The sequence below is a fragment of the Sarcophilus harrisii genome, chromosome 2 (assembly GCF_902635505.1).
Source record: "Sarcophilus harrisii chromosome 2, mSarHar1.11, whole genome shotgun sequence".
In the NCBI taxonomy this organism is placed as follows: Eukaryota; Metazoa; Chordata; class Mammalia; order Dasyuromorphia; family Dasyuridae; genus Sarcophilus; species Sarcophilus harrisii.
In genome coordinates this window covers 642,681,496-642,701,922 of record NC_045427.1, presented here as the reverse complement: position 1 = coordinate 642,701,922, position 20,427 = coordinate 642,681,496, and the positions used below count along the sequence as shown (strand labels likewise).

The 20,427-nt window shown below is 39.4% G+C and overlaps 1 protein-coding gene across 34 annotated transcripts in view; it reads right to left on the bottom strand.

Moving 5' to 3' along the window:
* ANK3 (ankyrin 3) overlaps nucleotides 1-20,427 on the bottom strand; it is a 592,702-nt gene that overhangs the window by 113,622 nt on the left and 458,653 nt on the right. For 27 of the 34 annotated variants that reach the window (XM_031956914.1, XM_031956919.1, XM_031956910.1 and 24 more), the window contains 5 exons: nucleotides 18,564-18,662; nucleotides 18,382-18,480; nucleotides 16,011-16,106; nucleotides 6,237-6,309; nucleotides 5,996-6,058 (listed from right to left, as the gene is read on the bottom strand). In XM_031956914.1, the coding sequence (XP_031812774.1) occupies nucleotides 5,996-6,058; nucleotides 6,237-6,309; nucleotides 16,011-16,106; nucleotides 18,382-18,480; nucleotides 18,564-18,662 (430 nt within the window). The remainder of the gene's footprint in view (nucleotides 1-5,995; nucleotides 6,059-6,236; nucleotides 6,310-16,010; nucleotides 16,107-18,381; nucleotides 18,481-18,563; nucleotides 18,663-20,427) is intronic. The other 7 variants (XM_031956921.1, XM_031956922.1, XM_031956926.1 and 4 more) reach the window with 1 other exon arrangement.

Here is a 20,427-nt window from a genome sequence, read left to right as displayed (position 1 = left end):
ACAAGTGTTTTTATTTTTGTTTTTTCCATTATTGATGTTAATTGAAGGCTTCAAAAGAGAAGGAAAGTTTGGCCAGTGGATGGTCGATTAAGAGGAAGGTGTTAAGGAATGGTACTTGAATATCTAAATTCTGATTTCAAAGATAGGAATGATTTAAGTAAAAGATTGTCTGTGCTAATTAATAAGTTAAAAACTATGCCACAAATCTTTCAGTTACAGTAATTGCTCCTAGCAGTAAGCTCAGTTTTGTAAAAATTGACATTAAGTGAAATCTGAAACTCTTCTGCCTACCAGTGACAGCTAGTTGAGTTAAGTAGGATTTGGCAGGAATGTTAAGAAATCTTGTCAGTAAGAGGTGATAAATGTGAAGGAGAGCTTGAGTGTCAAATAAAGTTTTTATCTTTCAAAAAAACCCACACCAACTAGGAATTCTGGGTATTTGATGAGAAATAGAGTTCATCTAACAAGAACTGCCAAGAATGTATTTGTCTAGAGTCAAAAAGAGAACTTTAAACAAAATAGTATTCAGCTGAAAAGGAAGGGGGAATAGAAAAAATTACCCACATAACCCTGATCATCACCAGATTCACAGGAGACAAAATTGAAGGAAAGAGTTGAGTTCATTTTATGGTTTCAGAAATCTTTACACAGACGCATAAAGGATGACTTGAAAATCAAGCTATATTAGAGATCTTTGTTCAGATTTGAGAGGATGACTTGTCTCACTGGTATGATAGGACCCATGCTAGTCTTCAGAATAACTTTCCTTACAAGCCACACTGTGTCCTTCAGTTATGCGTGTGTCTTTACCGGAGTCCTGTGGCTCTCTGATGTACTTGCATTTGTAATGGTGAGAAGGGTGAAGTGGACTAGGGAGTCCAGTGTGAATGACCCATCTGGGACTAAGAAATGAGAGTTATCCATAGAACTAAACTGAATCAACTCGGGGGCACAAAGACCGCTTCCCAAAGTTGGTGACATTTCCCACACTGAACATGTGATATTACTTTCTCAAACTCATGTAAAGTACATATTGTTTTCTTGAAATCAGTATTGTCCTGGAAAGCCTGTATTTTCCAGGTCTGATCTTAAGGAGAAACAGCAGGTTCCCTGTCCAAAAATAACTCCCTTGCCCATTTCAGGAACTGGAGACTCTTTTAGGTTAATAAATTCCATTTTCAGAAGACAATTGGAATGTGTGAGGGGGAAATGGGGCAGATTTATCGTCAGCCATCAGTCGCTGTAATCAGATCCACATAAAGTGAAATCAGCCACAGTGAAAGGGAAATTAGAGTAAGCAGAGGGAAAGTGGGGAACCGTGCCAGATTGGTCAGATTTCTTTTCTGTGACCCTCTTTTTGTGTGTTCCCCATGCCAGCCCCTCCTCTGTCTTTATTATGGACACATGGATTTTGCTGGAAACTGTACTAATTCTCAGATCTGTCCATCTTTTCCTTCTTCACCTCTCCTTCACCCCATCCCACAATGGCCATGGCCTCCAAAATCTCAATGTAGCCGTCACAGTTTTACAATCATAAGATACTTTGTGCCCTGGGCACAATAAATCTGTGGGTCCTAGTGTCCAATGTATACAGTCCCAAAGTGGGGTGATAATATGGAATGAATGAAACAATCCTGGGATTTGGAATCAGAGTATTGTGTTCTTTCAGAAGGGAGAATTACTCTTAGTGCTCTGCTGTCTTCTTGACAAAGGAGAAAGGTATTTGGCCTGCAAGGTACCCCAAAAATGGCTAAGAAGGAAATGATTGCTAAGATAAGTTAGGGTTTAACAGAACAACCTCACTGAGTTTAAGATACTGAGATGAACTACATCCTTGGATATAGAAAGAACTGATAAACGTGACTTCTAAAGCACTGTTGAATGATCTTTGCAAGATTGTGGAGATCAAGCAATGTCTGAATGAAAAAAAGACGATTGTGGTTGTGATTTTCAAAAAGGGGGAGAGAATATTGCCTACAAACCATAGACCAGAGCCTGAATTTGATTTCTATCAAAGTTATAGAATATATTATTAAAAGGATGGTCAATGAAAATCTAGAAAAGGAAGCAGTGATCACAAGGAGCCAAGATGTCTTCAACAATAATATGTTGTGTCAAACTAACCTGATTTTTTTCTTTTCATTTCTCCCTTTTTTTTGAAGGAGTTATGGGATAGGTAAAACAGGGGAATATTGGAGATAAAATTTACCTAGGTTTTTTAGCAAAGTAGGATAAAGTTTCTCATAATATTCCTTCTGGAAAGTTGGGAGAATTACGGATTACATGAGAGAACATTTAGATAGAACTGGAACTGGTTGAATAGTAGAATTCAAAGTATATTCATTAATTGTTCCTTGTCCCCTTGGAAGGAGCTATCTTTTCTCTCTGGCACCTCAACAACGAGTTATGCCTTTAGACAAAATGTGGATGATTTAGTGGGTGTATTAGAGGAGAATTCTTGTTCAGGTGAAGATCAGACTAAGATGACTAATGAATTCTCCCCCCCCCCCCCAATTCTGAGATGAAACATCTCTTTCCTATTGAGGTCAATAAAGTTTTTTGAGGGAAAAAATTGATATTATTTTGTTTCTATTACAGTTGACTTGCTGCATTTCTCATTATATCTCATTGAAAGGGATTGAGATCTAGTGCTAAAGTCAATCAGAATTTTGCTACCTGAAGTAACATTTTCTTAAGAAATGAATCAAATTGTTGTTGTAGTTTTTAACTTATATGAGTCTTAGTTTCCTTATCAATGGAGGAAATGGACTATTATGTCCCTCCCAGTTCTAAAGTTCGTACCTTTCTGCCCGGAATGAAATGTTATTTGTTCACTCATGGATTTCTTTACTTTAAATGTTTCATTGTTTTAAAGTGAAGACTAGAATGACCAAATCTGACTGTAAATAAGAGATAGGAGAATGTATTTCCTTCCATTCTTTCAAGAAGTAGCAGACTAAGATTGTGGCACACTGAACATACTATTTGACTCAATTGATATTCTGATTAAGTTTGTTGAATGGCTTTTTCCATTTTTTTTTCATTCTTTTTCTTTTATAAAGGATAATGGTTCTCTAGGTAGATAAAGAAGAAATATTGAGAGATGAAGAAGAAGTAAAGGCAAGAAATATCAATAATATTTTTAAAAGGAAAGATTAAAATTATATTTTGCTCAAATTAATCACCAGACTCAGTTTTCAAGTTAATATTTATCTGTTTACTAATTCTATGATATAGAGTTTCCTCCCCTTTATAGGACATTAAAAAATGGCTAATTTCCCCACCAACCTGAAATGACTCTTATTGGTAATGACAATAACAGGGACATTTGTGAAGTATTTTAGGGTTTATACACATGCCAGTAGGCTAATCCCTTACCAGCTCTGAGGAAAATCCTCATTGTGTTCATGCCTTCTTGGAAACCAATATTTGTACCCATTCCACTAGGGAGTGCTAGGATGTTCACTTCAGTTTTGATAAGGGTGCACTAGGGACCTGAACTTTCTAGGCTTTTGTAGCATCTGACTTATTGGAATCACCACAGGTATATGACTTGGGCCCCTCGAAGGGGGCCACTATACCAAATGAATGAGAAAACAAAAGGAACCATGAGAATCATGAGGTTCTGTTGACACTTAAATATTCAAAGTCATTTGTTTGGGAGTTTGGATTGTTGTAAAATTACCGACTCCTAGAATCTAGAACCAGAAGCAGCTTGATTCTGGCTGTTTGAAGATTTCTTTATGAAACAAGAACTATAATTTACAGACTGGGATGGGGACACTCAAAAGACAGATTGTAATATGCTGGCCAAATGGCTTCGACTTCACGATTTGCAAGTGAGTTAAAGACAACTATTTCTAACTCGAGTTAAATGAATTATATTTTCAGTGAGTAGAGTAAGTATAAAAGAAGAAATACTAGCCCTGGAGTCAGAGATCTGGGTTCAAAACTCACCATGGACACTTAATATCTGATCCCAAGTAAATCACTTAATTTCCCTTGGCCTCAGTTTCCTTGTCCATAAAATGAAGGGGCTGGACTAGATATCATTGGAGATCCTTTTCAGCTCTAGTCTTAGGAGCCGAGGGCCTCAAACAGAGTAGGGGAAAGGGCACTTGATATAGAGGTCTGGTTCTGCCATTTACTGGCAGGGGCAGTGACCTTCGGCAACTCACGTAGTCTCCTTGTCCCTCAGTTTCCTTATCTGGAAAATGCAGCTAAGCATACTTGTACTGACTCACAAAGTTATTACTATCTAAGGCAATAAAAATACTTTATAACCACCACATACAATGATTTTGAAGAGCCCTTTGGCTAAGAAAATTAAAATATCCCTTTGGAGCACAATCATTTTTTTTTTTTTTTACTCCAACAGGCAGGTTTACAGGTCGTTCCTATGTCCATTCAAACAGAGCATCTCATCATGGTAGAACTGCAATATATTGCTTCAAGCAGTAGTAAATTTCTAGGCCTTTGATATCATGTTATATTTCAAAAGATCTTGAAAGAAGAGTCACTGTCGATATACCTATTATGTATATACACCACACACTTAGATATACATTTTCCTTCATTTGTCTTTGACACATTGAAATAAAAATCTGCCTTACTGATGAAGATACTGGGATGAGTAAAACTCTAGGGGAGCTGGAAAAGCCTTCAAAATATAACATGATGGAACAAAGTCTTATTCTCAAAAATCAAAAGGATAAGAGTGTGATCCTTTTGGGGGCAGGATATATGGCAGAAATTGCAGGACAAAATACATCAGGGAACGCCTTTTAACTTTACTTAGAGCAGCCTTCAGAGAGGACTCAGATTCTCTCCAGGACCCAAACAACTGTCTGGTGGCCAAGCTCTCCCAGGCGTCCAGGGTACCCGACAATGCATTTAAAACATGCATTGACTTGGGTACCATGAAAGATGGAACCCGCTGATATGGGAGTGGACACATTTTTTCATTTTCCCATTAAATATAAACATATTAAAGGAGGAATCAAACACTGAATCACTGAGGATTAGATAAAGACATTCAAAAGACAAGAAACACTAGGACTGATCCAAAAGTAAATACCATACAGAGAGAAAAAAATCTTAACAAAGGGTGGTGGAGACAAGATAGACTCAGGCTGTTGAGAGGTATAAAGTTACCAGGTTAAAAGAAGATGTGTTATACATTTTTCCACGATCGATATAGTTTAGCATTTTAGTGCAACGTCAACCTGCGCTTGTTATTTTAATTTTTGTTGTCAGCAATGAGATACATAAGCTTTGGAGTTTACCTTAAAAACGTGCTTCAATAATTTCTTCCCCCTTTATTACCTTGTCATACGCTTGGTCTCTAATTCAGGTTAAAAGACAACAGCTTCTCTTAAATATAATACATTAACAAACGAATGATTTATTTTTTGGTCACTTGTGCAAAATCATGATTTTAAAAGCTGCATTTCATGATTTAAAAATTTGTTCATTAATGATTGCAAAAGGTACTTCCAAATTTTTTTAGGTTACGATTCATAATTAGTTCAAATCAGATCTTCCAGAGCCCTCTTTACTGCTATGGAATAAATCAAAATGAGAAACAGAAACCCCTTCTCCTATCCCCCATCCCCAGCTATTTGTTTATTTGTTCTTCTATGAAAATAATTATTTTCCCCTTTGTTTGATTTTTAAATAAAAAGAAAACATTACTGTTCTGCTTCAAGCAGAGGTAACTGCAAGAATCCCCTCAAGAAATCAATTCTCGTTAGAGGTGACAAAAGAAATTTAAGGGACATTTGATCCAAAGGCAGTGGGAGGAGGGAGGAAGAGCAGAGGAAGGGAGCTTGTTAGCATTATCAAATGCATTCTAGGGATGATGCATAAATTAATGCTACCAAGAGCATTAGAAAAAGTTAGTTTAGAGAGGGTGTTAAAATTTAAAGGCAAGAAAGAAAAAGGAAAAAAGGTGGGTGCTTAAATCCCACCAGGATAAAAAAAATTGCACAAATACCTTCTTCAACATCTGATATATACTCGCCATCACTGAGCATTTCAGGGGTATTGGCTTTACGAACTGCATGATTTAAGTAAACAAGATAAGAATCTGAAAAATGGCCACTTTGGACAGATCAACAACATATTTCAATTTTATCACAAGTAATTTTTTTTTCTTTTGCAAAGAAGTTAATCCGACAAACAAGGTGTTGTAAGTAAAGCTTTTGTAAAGGATTAGATTGGCTTTTCTTCCATACCTTCATCATCCGACATATCGAGAACTTCATTCATCGTTTCTGGAACGTTCATTTTGTGCTTCTCCGTGACCGTCTGTCAGAGAGAGGGGGGAAGAAAAAAACAGTCACCTTCCTGGTGGTCACATCAGAAATCTCCCTGAGGACATCCATTGCTGTGTAAATGTGTCAGAGGCTGGCTAAAGACTCAACATCATTCTTATATGGATGGGCAAGGAAGTGATGGATTTTTATTTGGCCACAGAGCCACAGTGAGAACTAGAAATGTGCTTGATTTTAGCAAATTGAATAGCAAATTCTTGAGAATAGGTTAGTAGCCTTCTGGGCTTGGGGTACAAAATTTGTAGAGTCCTTTCCCTACAAAAGGGAAAAGTTTGCTTATTGAGTAATTCCAAAGACTCAGCAGATTTCCAGAGAGTAGACTCCACATGCTTTTAACTTGGGATCTGTGAACTTGTTTTTAAATATACATATTATATCATATACATATACACATACATAAAGATATTTGAATGTATGTTTATGCATCTGTATACATGTATGTATATATACACATATAGAAAATTGTATTTTAATAATTATTTTCCCTTGTGATCCTATGTATTAAAAATATCCTGAGGAGTCCTCAGCTTTACCAGATTGCCAAAGTGGTCCATGACTCAAAAAGGTTACAAAAGCCTTTCCTGAAAGAAAGATAATTAAAAAGATGGAATTTTGCTTATACTATGTCATGCTTGCAGTTGCTGGCTTCTGGCAGACCAAATAGTCTTTATTTAAGATATTAAATTAGGCACTAGGTAGGCAAAAGAACCTTTGGGGTCATTTTTTCCTGTTATATATATATATATATTTAATTAGAGTTAAGCAAATGCCATATATTTAAACAATGGATCAACAATCATTCATTAAGTCCCCACTTAATGTGCCAGGAACTGTCCTAGGTACTGGGGATTGCAAATATAAAAATGAACTTTCCCTGCCCTCAGGGTGCTTACATTCTACCAGGGAGGAGTGAATTGAGAGTTATGTTACACATGCTATGTTCACTTCTTTTTTCTGTTTTTTTTCCCTCTCCCATAGTTTTTCCCTTTTGCTCTGATTTTTCTCTCCCAACATGATTCAAAAAACGTGTATTAAAATATAGTATCTTAAAAAAGTTATATTTGTAAGACTCAGAAAGACCTGAATTCAAATCCTGCCTCTGATACTTTCCATCTATGTGAACATAATCAAGTGACTTAATCTCTATCTCACTTTCCCTTCCTATAAAATGATGAAAATGATACCTGTGGTGTCTCTCTCCACAGAATTGGTATGAGACTTAAGTGAGATATTTTAGATAAATTATATGAAAGTTAAGTTTTATATAGACGTGTAATTTCTGCTTGCAGTTTTCAATTAAATTCAACAAAGTGTTTTGTATAAAGATTATATCCTTAAGGGACATAATCTCTGTCCTCATCAGTCAGCTGATCAATCACCTTTATTAAGCACCTGTTGTATGCCAGTCACTCAAAGAGCTGAAAGGCTAAGAAAAGGAGATGAGACATCTATATAAATGATGATGACAGTTAGAATCTGATAAATGCACAGAAGTCTGGCACAGGGGCAGGGTTATCTCTGCTCTAGCATCCTCTTCTAGACCACACCGCTCTTTCTACCTACAGCTAAGGTAACAAACATTTTTCCTGGATCCCCGAATCCTCTGAAATAAAGTCCAGAGAAAATGCCATGTGGGAATCAGATGGTTTAGTAAGTGCTAGTGACTCCTCTTAGCACTACGTTTCTACTATGAAAGCAGATGAGTCACATCATCTCGGAAGGTCAGCAGCATCTGAGAGAATTTACCGTCATTGCCAGAACTATCATTTTAATGACTTCACTTTTCATTATACAAACTGGGCTCCTTTTTAAAATACCCAGACACCGAGGAACTAAATGGCTCTAGATGAGGAGAGTCCATATTAAAACAAATAACCTGGGGCTAGTTGTGAAATACAAGGGGCTGGGACAACTTCATTCCCCAGAATAACGGACACAAGTACAAATAGTGCAATCATCATAAGGTAGCATTTGATGCCTCTGTTAGTCAGTGATTCCTGAACCATGGGTATCTTTGGCAGGTGAAGCAGACAGGAAACACAGTGTGGGCTGTGGATCTTTTACTATGAAAACCATTGATTCTCAAGTAAATTCCAGAGTACGGTCTGATTTGCCAAAAGAGCCTTCCTTTTGACAGCTGCCCACCAAATTTCATAACTACAGAAAAGGATGTTTTTTCCTGATTCCTCTCATCGCTATCTATCATATTTCACTAACTGGCACGCCTTTGTATTTATTAATTCTCTACTCCTACTGTATATATTGCAAGCGTACTTGTTGTCTCCTTCATTAATTAGAATGTAAGATCCTTACAAGTAGACATTGCTTCGTTCTTGGGTCTTCCTGATACCTAGCACCATTCCTGGCACCTAGTAGGTGCTTCTTGATTGCTTTTGTTGATAGAAGCTCCATGAGAGGAGGACTGCTCTTGTGATTCCCTTCTCCCCTACCCTCACCCTGAGTATTTTCTTTTCTAGGATAATCATCCTCAGTTTTTTCAGTCATTTTACAAATATGAAATAGACTCAAGATCCTTCACTTTCCTGCTGATTCTCTTCAAGGCAGCTCTCAGAAGCTCTCACTTTGCAGAGATCGCCACCAAATCAAAACGTCTTGAGCTTCAGCTCTACTTTCAACTGCCCAATAGATATCTTTACCTCAGATGTTCACTAGGGGCAGGGATTAGACTTGGGTCCTTTAAGTGGTACAGGGGATTTCCAGGTGAGGATACTATTCTGCCAAGGCATAGGGTACTCCTAACTGCCTTTAAACCTGTCTCCTTTAAGATACCCATCCAACTGTTAACTCCCTCTTCCCTTTCTCTCAAATAACTTCAAGTATATTTGCATATATCTTGTAGTAAGTGTGAATATGTTATATCCCCCGGTAGAATGTAAGCTTCTCATGAGTGGATGGGCTGTTCTTTTCCTTGTTAAAGTCTTTATATGCACAGTGCCAGGATATACCATGATAATGATAGATGATTGATTAATGTCATGATGACACTTTAGCTCTAGGAGTTGCTGATGTATTCTTTTTGTTAATAGTGAATGTGTTTGTATTGGGTTTACACCCTTTGCCCAAGCAGGGACTCTTAACTTTCCTTGGTCATAGATCTCTTTGGCAGTCTGGAGGAGTATATAGATTTATTTTTTATTTTTATTTTTTGTTGAGGCAATTGAGGTTAAGTGTCTTGGCCAGGATCACACAGCCAGGAAGCGTTAAGTGTCTGAGATCAGATTTGAACTCAGGTCCTCCTGACTTCAGGGCTGGTGCTCCAATCCAACAGTATATGGATTGTTTCTCAGAACAATGTTTGTTGCCTACATTCATAATCAAAGGGAATTCCAAATCCACTTAGTTAAGAAATGATTAGTAAATAAAGATGGATTTTTTTTTTTTTTTTACCTATTCAGGTTCTCAAAACATCTGTCTGTGGACAAGGGTCCATTGTTCGTTAAGATCCCCTGCTCTAAACTAAAGCAAAAGGCGTCCTGGGCAGTGCTGCCCCTTTCTGTATTCAAATGTCAAATCTCATCTTCTGGGAACATCAGCAGTTCAACAGAAACTGGTCTAGAAAATTGGTTTGAAAAAAAAAAATCCATTCATTTCTCTTGATGTCTGAGAATGAAGAGGTCCAGCTACTGTGTACACTGTACAGACTTTTCATCAGGGGGCCCAAGTCAGGCAGACCTTTCTCTCTTTCCTGTGGCTTTTGTGGCAAATCTGCACCTCCTTCCCATGGCATGGGCTTATACACTGGACATCAATTAACATTAGGGAGTTTTGTGAGAGGTAACGAGCCTCAGGATGAGTCCCTAAGTAGAAACTAAAAGCCAATCTTTAGTAGGACGAATGATGCCCTTGGGATCTGATTTTATTTCTTTGATGATTCAATTCTCTCTGCCATATTTAAATAGGAGCCACTCAATGTCCAGATTAGTATACTTTAGTTCTCCATCATTTTTGAAGAGTTAACAAATCTTGGTTATTTAAATTCCATATTCTCTGGCCCCCTAAAAATGCCACATGGAACAACTTCTTTCAAATGGAAGTGAATTCAAATTACTTTGAGAATTTTTATATCTTTCCTTGAGGGAGAGGAAAATATCCTAAGAAATCACAGATGTAGGGGCAGGAGGGGTTGAAAATTCATTATAATTATTGGCATTTATAATGGGGCTTTACATTTTGCAAAACATGTTGCATGTATCAGTGGCCAGTAGAAGAAATATTGAGTCAGAAAACCCAGCTTTCTATCCTTCCTCTGACTGGATAATTTGCTTACTTTCCTTGAACCTCAATTTCCTCACCTGTCAAATGAGGGATCAAAAAAACTAGTCTCTGAGGTCTCAGTTCATTATCTATGTCCTGTGATGAGTTAAAACCTCACAACAACCCCAGATGTGAGCCTGAATATACTTAAGAGAATATTTTTGTCCAACTTTCTCATTTTACAGTTGAGAAACTTGATAATCATCTAGGGGGCAAGTGATTTATCTAAGGACACACTCATCTTAACAGATGAAGAAACTGAGCTGGGAAAAACTGTTAGTCACTCATGACCACATGGTTAATGGGTATTAGAAAGGGGATTTAAACTCAAGTTGGACTTGAAGTCCACCTGGTCACCTGCTAATACCAAATAAACTTTAACCAAATAAATTTTTTAATACCAAATAGACTTTAACCAAATAAACTCTTTCATACCAAATAAACTTCTATGAGAAGTAGCATAGGCTAGCAGAATGTCTAAAAACAGGATTATATATGACAATTTCTCTCTCTTAAATAAAGGTGATAGGTAACATTTAGTTTTAAAAACATTTTCAAAATAATTTTATTTTCCTCAGTTACATGTAAAATAATTGTTTACATTTGTTTTTAAAACTTTGAGTTCCAGATTCTCTTCCTTCCTCCCCCTCCCATTGAGAAGGTGCATATGAAGTTATGCAAAACATTTTCATAAAAATAAATAAATAAAATAAATAGAAAAAAGGTTTCAAAAAGTATACTTCGGTCTGTATTCAGACACAATTCTTTCTCTGGGTATATATAGTAGTTTTCACCATAAGTCCTTCAGAGTAATTTTGGATCGTTGTATCGCTGAGAATACAAAAATCACTTGCAATTGATCATCCCACAATTTTGGGAGCATTTACTTTTGCTATTCATTCTTTATCAAGTTACATTGGACAGAACTTCACACTGGAGCCAGGAAGATCTAAGTTAACTTCTCTACTCTTACTGTGTGATCCTGGCTAAGTCACTTTGTCTCAGTTTCCTTCTTCCTAAGGCTTTTGTAAACTCTGAACGTTAAGATCTATAAAGTGTTTTGCAAACCTTCAAGTGGTTTAAAAATGTTAGTCCTCATTATTATAGGTTTATAGATTAGAAAGGTAACTTGCAATTCTACTAGACTTGGGATAGAAAATGTCATCCACATCCAGAGAAAGAACTATGGAGACTGAATATTTAAAGACTAAGGCCATTGGAAACTGAATGTTAAGATCTGTAAAGTGTTTTGCAAACCTTCAGGTGGTTTAAAAATGTTAGCCCCCATTATTATATGTTTATAGATTAGCAATGGATCTTGCAATTCTGGTAGATTTGGGTAGAAAATGTCATCGACATCCAGAGAAGAAACTATGGAGACTGAATATGTAAAGATTAAGGCCATTGGAAACTCTGAATGTTAATATCTGTAAAGTGTTTTGCAAACCTTCAGATGGTTTAAAAATGTTAGCCATCATTATTATATGTTTATAGATTAGAAATGCATCTTGCAATTCCAATAGACTTGGGATGGAAAATTCCATCCACATCCAGAGAAGAAACTGTGAAGACTGAATGCAGAGTGAAACACTATTTTCACTTTTTTTCTTATGGTTTTTTTCTTTTGTTCTGATTTTTTTTTTCCTAACTTAATATGGAAATATGTTTAACATGATCCTATCTGTATAACCTATATCAGACTACTTGTGTCTTGGGGAAGGGGGAAGGAAAGGAAGGGAGAAAAGAAAATTTGGAACTCAAAACCTTACAAAAATGGATGCTGAAAACTATCTACATGTACTGGAAAAAAATGAAATACTATTAAGAGATTTAAAAAAAAATGTGTCTTGGACCCAGCCCTTATCCCTTTAGCCTAGTATCCTTTAGCAGACCATATATATCTATTCCACCCAGTCATTGCGTCATAACGAGCAGCCCAAGGCTCTCACGTGGTACCGGCCTCGGCCACCTGTCTGAGAGACAATAGCTACCCTTTGGTATTTGGTGACTCAGCACTGGAGTCAGTCTTTCCAGAAAGCTGGAGCAGAATTTGGAGACTTTAAACCTTTGACCATGTCCTTTTCTCTGGGGCGCTCTTTTGGCAAGAAGAGGTGGTTAATGAGTGCTGATGACATGGAAAGATACTTGGATGTGAGGGTGGGAGGCTGGCTTGTTCCCTTATGGAACTTCTAGCTAGAACCTTGCAGAAACATTGATAAAGAGGAGAGGGCCTTTAAAAAATCAAACAGTGTAACAATGGTGGTTGTGTGTGTGTGTGTGTGTGTATTTCTCTCTCCTTCCCCTCTCCTCTCTCTCTGTGTCTGTCTGTCTCTGAATACAACTAGTAAGAACTTAATAAATGCTTATAGGAAGATTGGGTGGGAAGAAGGGGGCAGAAGAGGACTGAGTATTTATTCCTACTAATTGCAGTATTGCGCTAAGTGATTTTGTAAATATTATTTCTTTTGATCCTCACAACAACCCTAAGAAGGTAATACTATTATTATCCCCATTTTACAGTTGAAGAAACAGAGCTTAAAAGGGTGAAGGGACTTGCCCAAGACCACACAAGCTAAGGCTTGAGTCAAACTCAGGAACTCTTGAGTCCAGGCCCAGCATTCTGTGTGCTCTGGTGCCGCCAGCTGCCTCCCTTATTCCTCCTTTGGGAATATGAGGGAAGTATGAAGGAAGTAGATACAATTAGTATCTTTGCAGATTTGTTCTCTTTTTTTCTTTCATTTTAGTTTTTTAGTGTTTTGATCAAACCTGTGATTTCTTTGTTAGGGAACTGATGGTAAGAAACTCAGACAACAAGCATTTATCGAGCTCTTACTAATTTGTAGGGTACTGCGCAGGGGATGCTAAGAACCACCCCCCCCCAATCAAAACTCAGTGGTCCCTTCCTCAAGGGGGTTCACATTTTAACATGTAAGTAACTATACATATCAGACAAATATAATGAACAGGGAAAAGTCTCCTTTGGACGGTGAGTCTTAAAGGACTCCAGGGAAGCCAGAAAGCAGAGGGAGAACAGATAGGAGGACACAATCCTACAAGGGACAAATTTGAGAGGAGGCACCTGGGGGATCAAGGTTTCTCTCTCTAGATGCAGGAATGGTGGTGGAAGGGAAGAGTAGGAACTCTGGAGGCAGGTCACAAAAGCAAAACAGAGGGTGTTATATTTGGTCCTGGAGGTAACGGGAAGTCAAGGAAGTTTGCATTGGTATGTTAGGGATGCCCATCTCATTTCACAGAGTCCATAGTTAAATTTCAAATGTGAGCATTTATATCTTGGAAAATAGCAAACACTACAAATCAATGCCTTCTTGATTGGCTAGACTTAAGAAAATGATAAAGAAAAGATTATTAATGCAAATTAAATTTTAAATAGGCGTTTTTTTGGCACATTACTGAGAGAATGTGTTTTGGGGCAGGGGGAAGGTGACATGACAGGGGAAGGATGGGTAATGCTCTCTATCCATTAGCTAGCTGTACCTGCTCTGTGACCCAGAATCTCAGAGCACTGGTGGTGATGACTCTCGGGGGCACAGAGTTGGTCTGTGTCAGAGGCAGCACTTGAATCCACATCTCCCTGACTCAGAAGCTAGCTCTGTATTCTATACACCATTCTGCTTATCGCTATAAAGTCAGAAATGTGTATCCAGATAGATATCTACTAATGACTATATATATATAGTGTATATAAATGTATGTGTGTACGTATGGTTATTTAACCTTTGTTCAGTCACATCTGAGCCTTTGTGACCCCATTATGGGGTTTTCTTAGTAGAGACACTGGGATGGTTTGCTATTTCTTTCTCCAGTTCATTTTACAGATAAGGAAACTGAGGCAAACAGAGTTGAGTGTCTTGCCTAGGGTCACACAACTAGTAACCATCTGAAGCTGGATTTGAACTCATGAAAATGACTCTTTCTGACTCTGGCTCAGCACTTTATCCACTATGGCGCCACCTAGCTGCCCAATAACATATGCGTTGACACACATATACACATATATGTGTGTATATACATGCAAGTAACTATACATATAGTTTAAATGCATATATACATACATTTACATGCATAAATGTTTATTGAACTGGATACCAGGTTATTGACAGCAGGGCTTCTTAAACTTTTTCTACTTGTGAATCCTTTCCACCTGAGAAATTTTTATGTGACCACTGGAATATAGGTATAGAAAATAGGTGCAAATCAAGCACTTACTGTTAATAAATATAATTGTGCCGTCCCCACCTTAGTTATGAGACCCTGATGGGGTTGTGACCCCCTCGTTCAAGTAGCTTGGATTTAAAGAACAATAATGAAAACCAGCCAATCTGTGACAGTTTCTCATTTCTTTGTCATGAGAGGAGGGACAGCGCTCATCCTCTGGGATGGTTCCCATCCAAGGCCTTGCACACTTTTTATTGGATATTCATGCTGGTGCTTATCCCCGGGAGCCGCCATGACGGAGCTCTGCCCCTGGAGACACTTAATGAGTGTTTGCTCTGATGAGTAAAATTCTAGAGAGGGCAGGGAGCCAGCCGGCTATATCCAAAGGATCAGCTGTCTCCCCGAAGGTGCAAGGTCATTGGCTTTCTCCTTTCAGCCCAAAGGGCCATAGGGAAGAGGTGGCCAGAGGCAGACTTAGATCTGATTTAAGGGGAAACAAACCCACAGGACACTTCTTAACAATGAGAACTAGCCAGGCCTGAGGGGAGATGGATGGCACAGTGGACAGAACATTGATTATAGCCTTAGAGGACATGGGGACAAATTTTGCTTCTGAAGATTAGTTCTTTTGGGGTCTAAATCCTTGATCCTCCAGCAAGTAAGGAGTGTGTTCTCCATCTTAAAATCAAGAAGGAATAACCACCTGGTAGGTAGATTGTCGAAATAGTCAGTGCCTGAAATATAGTAGGTGGTTAATAAATGTTTATTGATTGAATGAGTGGGGATAGGGGTTCTCTTAGGTCCCCTTTAACCCTGAGTTTTTGTGATTTTGTGAGTGTTGTATAAGATTTCAACTTTCTAGAGTTTGGATAGAGTAGCTGGGTGGCTCAGTGGATAGAGAACCAGGTGTGAAGTGAGGAAGACTCATCTTCCTGAGATCAATCTGGCCTCAGACACTAGTTGTGTGATTCTGGGCAGATCAGTTAAGTTTGTTTGCCTTGGTTTCCTCATTGTAAAATGAGCTGGAGAAGAAAATGCCAAACAGCTCTGGTATCCTTGTCAAAAAACAAAACCCCAATGGGGTCATGGAGGGCGGAACATGAAATGATTGAACGGCAAAAAATGTGGATGACAACACAAAGGTCTATTTCTGAGGTTTTTGGAAGATGAGACATCAGTCAATGAGTTCTGAGGGTAGCATTCGGAGAACAGTAGGATACTTACAATTGTGGTCATGGTCTCTTCCGTCACTACCTTTAAGGTATCGACCACGGAGATGTAGCCGAGCCTCTTAGCAATGGCCAGGGCCGTGTTGCCATTCTAGTGAGAGAAACACATCAAGAAGGTGTTAGAGAAGAAGCCCAACTTAATTTCACCAAAGCAAGTTTAGCTGCATAAGGCAGGATGCTAGCAGACCAGTGAAGAAACAGTCGTGGCTTCAAGTCAGAAGACCAGGTTCCAGGATGCTTCAGTTACTGACTTTGTGACTGTGGTCACTGCTTGACTTTAGTTTCCTTCTCTATAAAGAGGGGATGATATAGCTGTGTGACCCTGGGCAAGTCATTTAACTCCAATTGCCTCAGCAAAAAAAAAAAGGAGGGGGATGATGATGATAAGAATTACACTACCTATCTCATAAGATTATTAGAAGGAATCTACTCTGTTTTCCTAATAGCTATAAGCTAATAATTATGTTATTATTGCTCATAGTAGATAGTCAATCTTGGAGGCAGGAAGGTGTGAGTTCAAGTCTTGTCTGCTACATCCTGGTTGAGTGACTCTAGACAAGTCATTTAACTTTGCAGTGCCCCCAATTGACTCTCATAGCTGAAGAGAAGGTGCCAACTCAAATTGGTGGAGAGAATTTCTTTATCCAGGATTTCTATCTACCAATGAAATCACAGATCTAATCTTGAAAAAATTCAGTAAAAATTTTCCTTATAATTATTCTATCACATTATTAAAATTATTATTGTAAATGTGGAATAAATCACATTTTCATAGAACTTTAAGCTTTAGTTTCCTCTTAACTCTGTGAGGCAGATGATGCATTCATAGTAAATGATAGCTAGCAATTATTTAATACTTTAATATCTGTAAAGGACTTTTCAAGGATTATTTATTTTATACCACCATCAACCCCAGAAGGTAGGGGTTATTATTATTCTCATTTTACAAATAAGGAAACTGAGGTAGAAATAATAATGTGACTTGTTTTAGTGTTAGTGTTAGGAAGCTTCCGAGGTAACATTTGAATTGATCTCCCTGACTCCCGGTCTAGCACCCTCTCTATCTGCTGTACCACTGTCCTACCTCCCTAATGCAAGCACGGCCATTTCTCTTATTTTACTGATGAAGAAATTAGAGTTCACAAACTTATCCAAAGTCACACAGCTGGTGAGTGTCAGTTGGAACCAGGATTCAAACTCAGATCTTCTGAACCCAAAGAACATTTTTGTCCCTCATTAGACACCCTTCGAGAGCCAGAATTGCTTTTGTTCTTTCTTTGCATCTGCACTTACACAAGGACGGGCACATAGTGGGCACTGGAGACGTGCTTATGGACTGTTTGATCAAGACAATTGCATCATATATCTCACAAGTCAGGATTAGTATTGTCACTATCACTGTTATAAAAATACATACAGCGAATGATTCTCACTCTTTTAGCTACTCTCAAGGCAATGGTCCCAAAACACAAAGGGAGAATTCTTCCTGAAAGAACACTTGAGCAGGATTTTAGGATCCTTTCACTGGGATTATTATGTATGTATGGGATTATTATATATTATAAGGCTTATTATGGATTTATGTTTTGCATATTACCATGTTTTATATATTTGCTTAAGACAAGTTGTACCTGCTCAAAGGACACCCAGTGTGAGTTGAAATCAATGAGACTAATGGGTGAAAATTTATCTTTTTCTTCCAGTCCTCTACCTCCCCACTTTCTTTCCCCGCTTCTGTGGTACTTGTCACAGCAGTCTGTAGCAGGGTTTAAAACAGGCCCGGACAGCTGGACCGGGAGACTCACAGACTTGACAGTCTACGTGAGCCTTCCACTAAAATAAGAACACTTGTTCTCCCCCTCACACACATACATGTCCCACTAGTTGGTCATTCAGTTGGGTGTTTTTAGAGTTCAGGGACTTGATTTCTCTATTTTCCTCCCTCTCTCCCCTCCCTTTCTTTCTACTTCCCTCCCTCCTCTCCATCCCTCTTTCTTTCCCCCCCTACCCCCTTCTCTCTCTCCTCTCACTTTCTCTTTCTTCTCTCTCCTCTCTCTTTTTTCTTTCTTCTCTCTCTCTTCCCTTTCTTCTCTCTCTCCCTCTCTCTCTCTTTCTGCCTCCCCCTTCCCCCCTCTGTTTCTCTCACTCCCTCTCTTCCCTTCTTTCTCTCCTTCCTTCTTCCTCTCCCTCTCCTTCCCCTTTTCCCTCCCTCTTTCTATCTCTATTTCTCCATCTCCATCTTTCTCTCTCCTCTCTTCTCTTCTTCTATATATACTCCCCCCCCCACATACACACACAAATGAGACTGATGCCTGAGCATCTCCTGCCCCCTTCCCCAACCCCAGGTCCCTTCTCACTTCACTCACCACAGTGAGCTCGTTGGGGGAAGCATTGTTCTGTAGTAAGATGTTGATGATGTGAGTGTGACCCTGCTGGGCTGCCTGGTGGAGGGGTGTGTACCCATTCTGCAGAAGGGATAAAAGAAGGAACACGTTACTGCCTGTCCTGCCATCAGGTCACTTGCGTGGAGCCAGGGGATGAGCCTCACCTTCGTTTTGGCGTTCACCTTCGCAAAGTGCTGTATCAGGAAGTTAACGATCTTGATGTTCCCATAGTGGCAGCCCACGTGCAGCGGCGTGTAGCCCATCTGTGACGGTAAAACACACACACACAGCAATCAGTGGCTGCAGAGCAACAAAGGGAATACACCGTTGGAAGCAGCAGAAAGCTCCTTTCTCAGGCTTTTAAAAAATGGCCTTGTGGGAACTCATTTTGGGTTTGGGTCCAATGGGGGAAGACCTGACACCGTCCAGCATGACATCCCTCCTGGGAAGCCCCTGCAACCACTCTCTGGACAATGGCGTGGGGAAGAATGAGGGGCACATGACATGATCTTACTCTTATTGATGAGGGAATTGAGCCAAGAAAGCCACCTGGTCAGTGACAGAGCTGAGATCTTACCCTGATTTCTCAGCTCATTCATTCATTCACTGATTCATTCACAAGGTGGGTCATTGAATCATAAACAGAGATGAAAGGGACCTCAGAGACCATCTCCTCCAATCTCCTATTTTTGCTACGGTTATTGTCCAGTTGTTTCAGTCGTGCCCGACTTTTTGTGACCCCATTTGGTGTTTTCTTGGCAGAGATACCAGAGTAGTTTGTTGTTCCTTCTTCACTCGTTTTTACAGATGAGAAAACTGAGGCTAACAGGGTGAAGTGGCTTGCCCAGGATCACCCAGCTAGGAAGTGTCTGAGGCTAGATTTGAACTCATATCCTCCTGACTCCTGGCCTGGCTCTCTGCCCACTGCCCCATCTTGCTGCTCTCCTTTACAAATAAGGATGCCGAGACTCAGGGAGTTTACTGATATGTCCAAGATCACACAGGAAGTGCCTGAGGCTGAGTTTGAATCCTGCCTCTAGACCTTGTGGACAAGAGAATTTGAGCTGGAACTTTCCTGCTTGGAAGGATGTAGTTAAGTGTGTGGAGGGGGCAAACTCTAGGGGACTCTGGTGGTCTCCGAGTAATTGGACTAAGGACTTTGCTTTCTATCCTGGTTCTGCAGTTTACTATCTGTGTGAGCTTCCTTTCCCTTTGCCTCAGTTTCCTAATCTGTAAACTGAGAGGGTGAGATGAGATGCTTTCTCAGGTCTTCTCTGTCTCCGGAACTCTGATATCTGAGACTCTACCCCTGAGACTCCCAATGCTGTAACATCATTTATTCCCTCCTCCCCAGGACATTGATCATTGTCTAATTCTGATCTGCTCCCCCAGGTTCAGAGACTGAGAACTCACTCAGTGCACCAGGCAACAGTCACAGAAGTGCGAACCCACCTTCACTTTTGCCTTTTTTTTTGCAGACAACGTGATAGGGAAAAGGGATACATGCATTTGACAATGAAAATCTAGGGATTTGACCCCCAGGAATAGAGCAGATTTGTTCAGAGGGAAAGCAAGAAGCTGGAATTAATGGCTCTCTGAGTCCAGTCTGCAAAGAGTTTCCCAGAAGGAACTTTCCAGGGGAAATGAACATTTGAAGGGGATTTGGTTTGATCTGTTCTCAGGCAGATTCACACAGGCTGTTTTTGTCATTTAATCTTGAGTAGTTTTGAAATGTATGAGACCCCTCACTAAAGCAGGCTTCTCATGAACTTCCTCCTGGGCTTTGGAGGCCAAAGGAGCAGAGCGCAGACTCGACCAAGTTAGCCCACGAAGCTCTGAATGCAGATCCAATGACAGTTTGGAACCTGGTTTCCAGAGGGGCCCAGCTGAGTTTGGGACTCCTAACCAGGCCGGCCACAGGGGCCTGAATTTGGCAGCCAAAACAGCTAAGGAAGCTGCAGGCAACCTGCCCTGGAGGGGATACTAAGAAAGTCCCACATGCTTAGTAGTAACTAAGAGACATTTGTG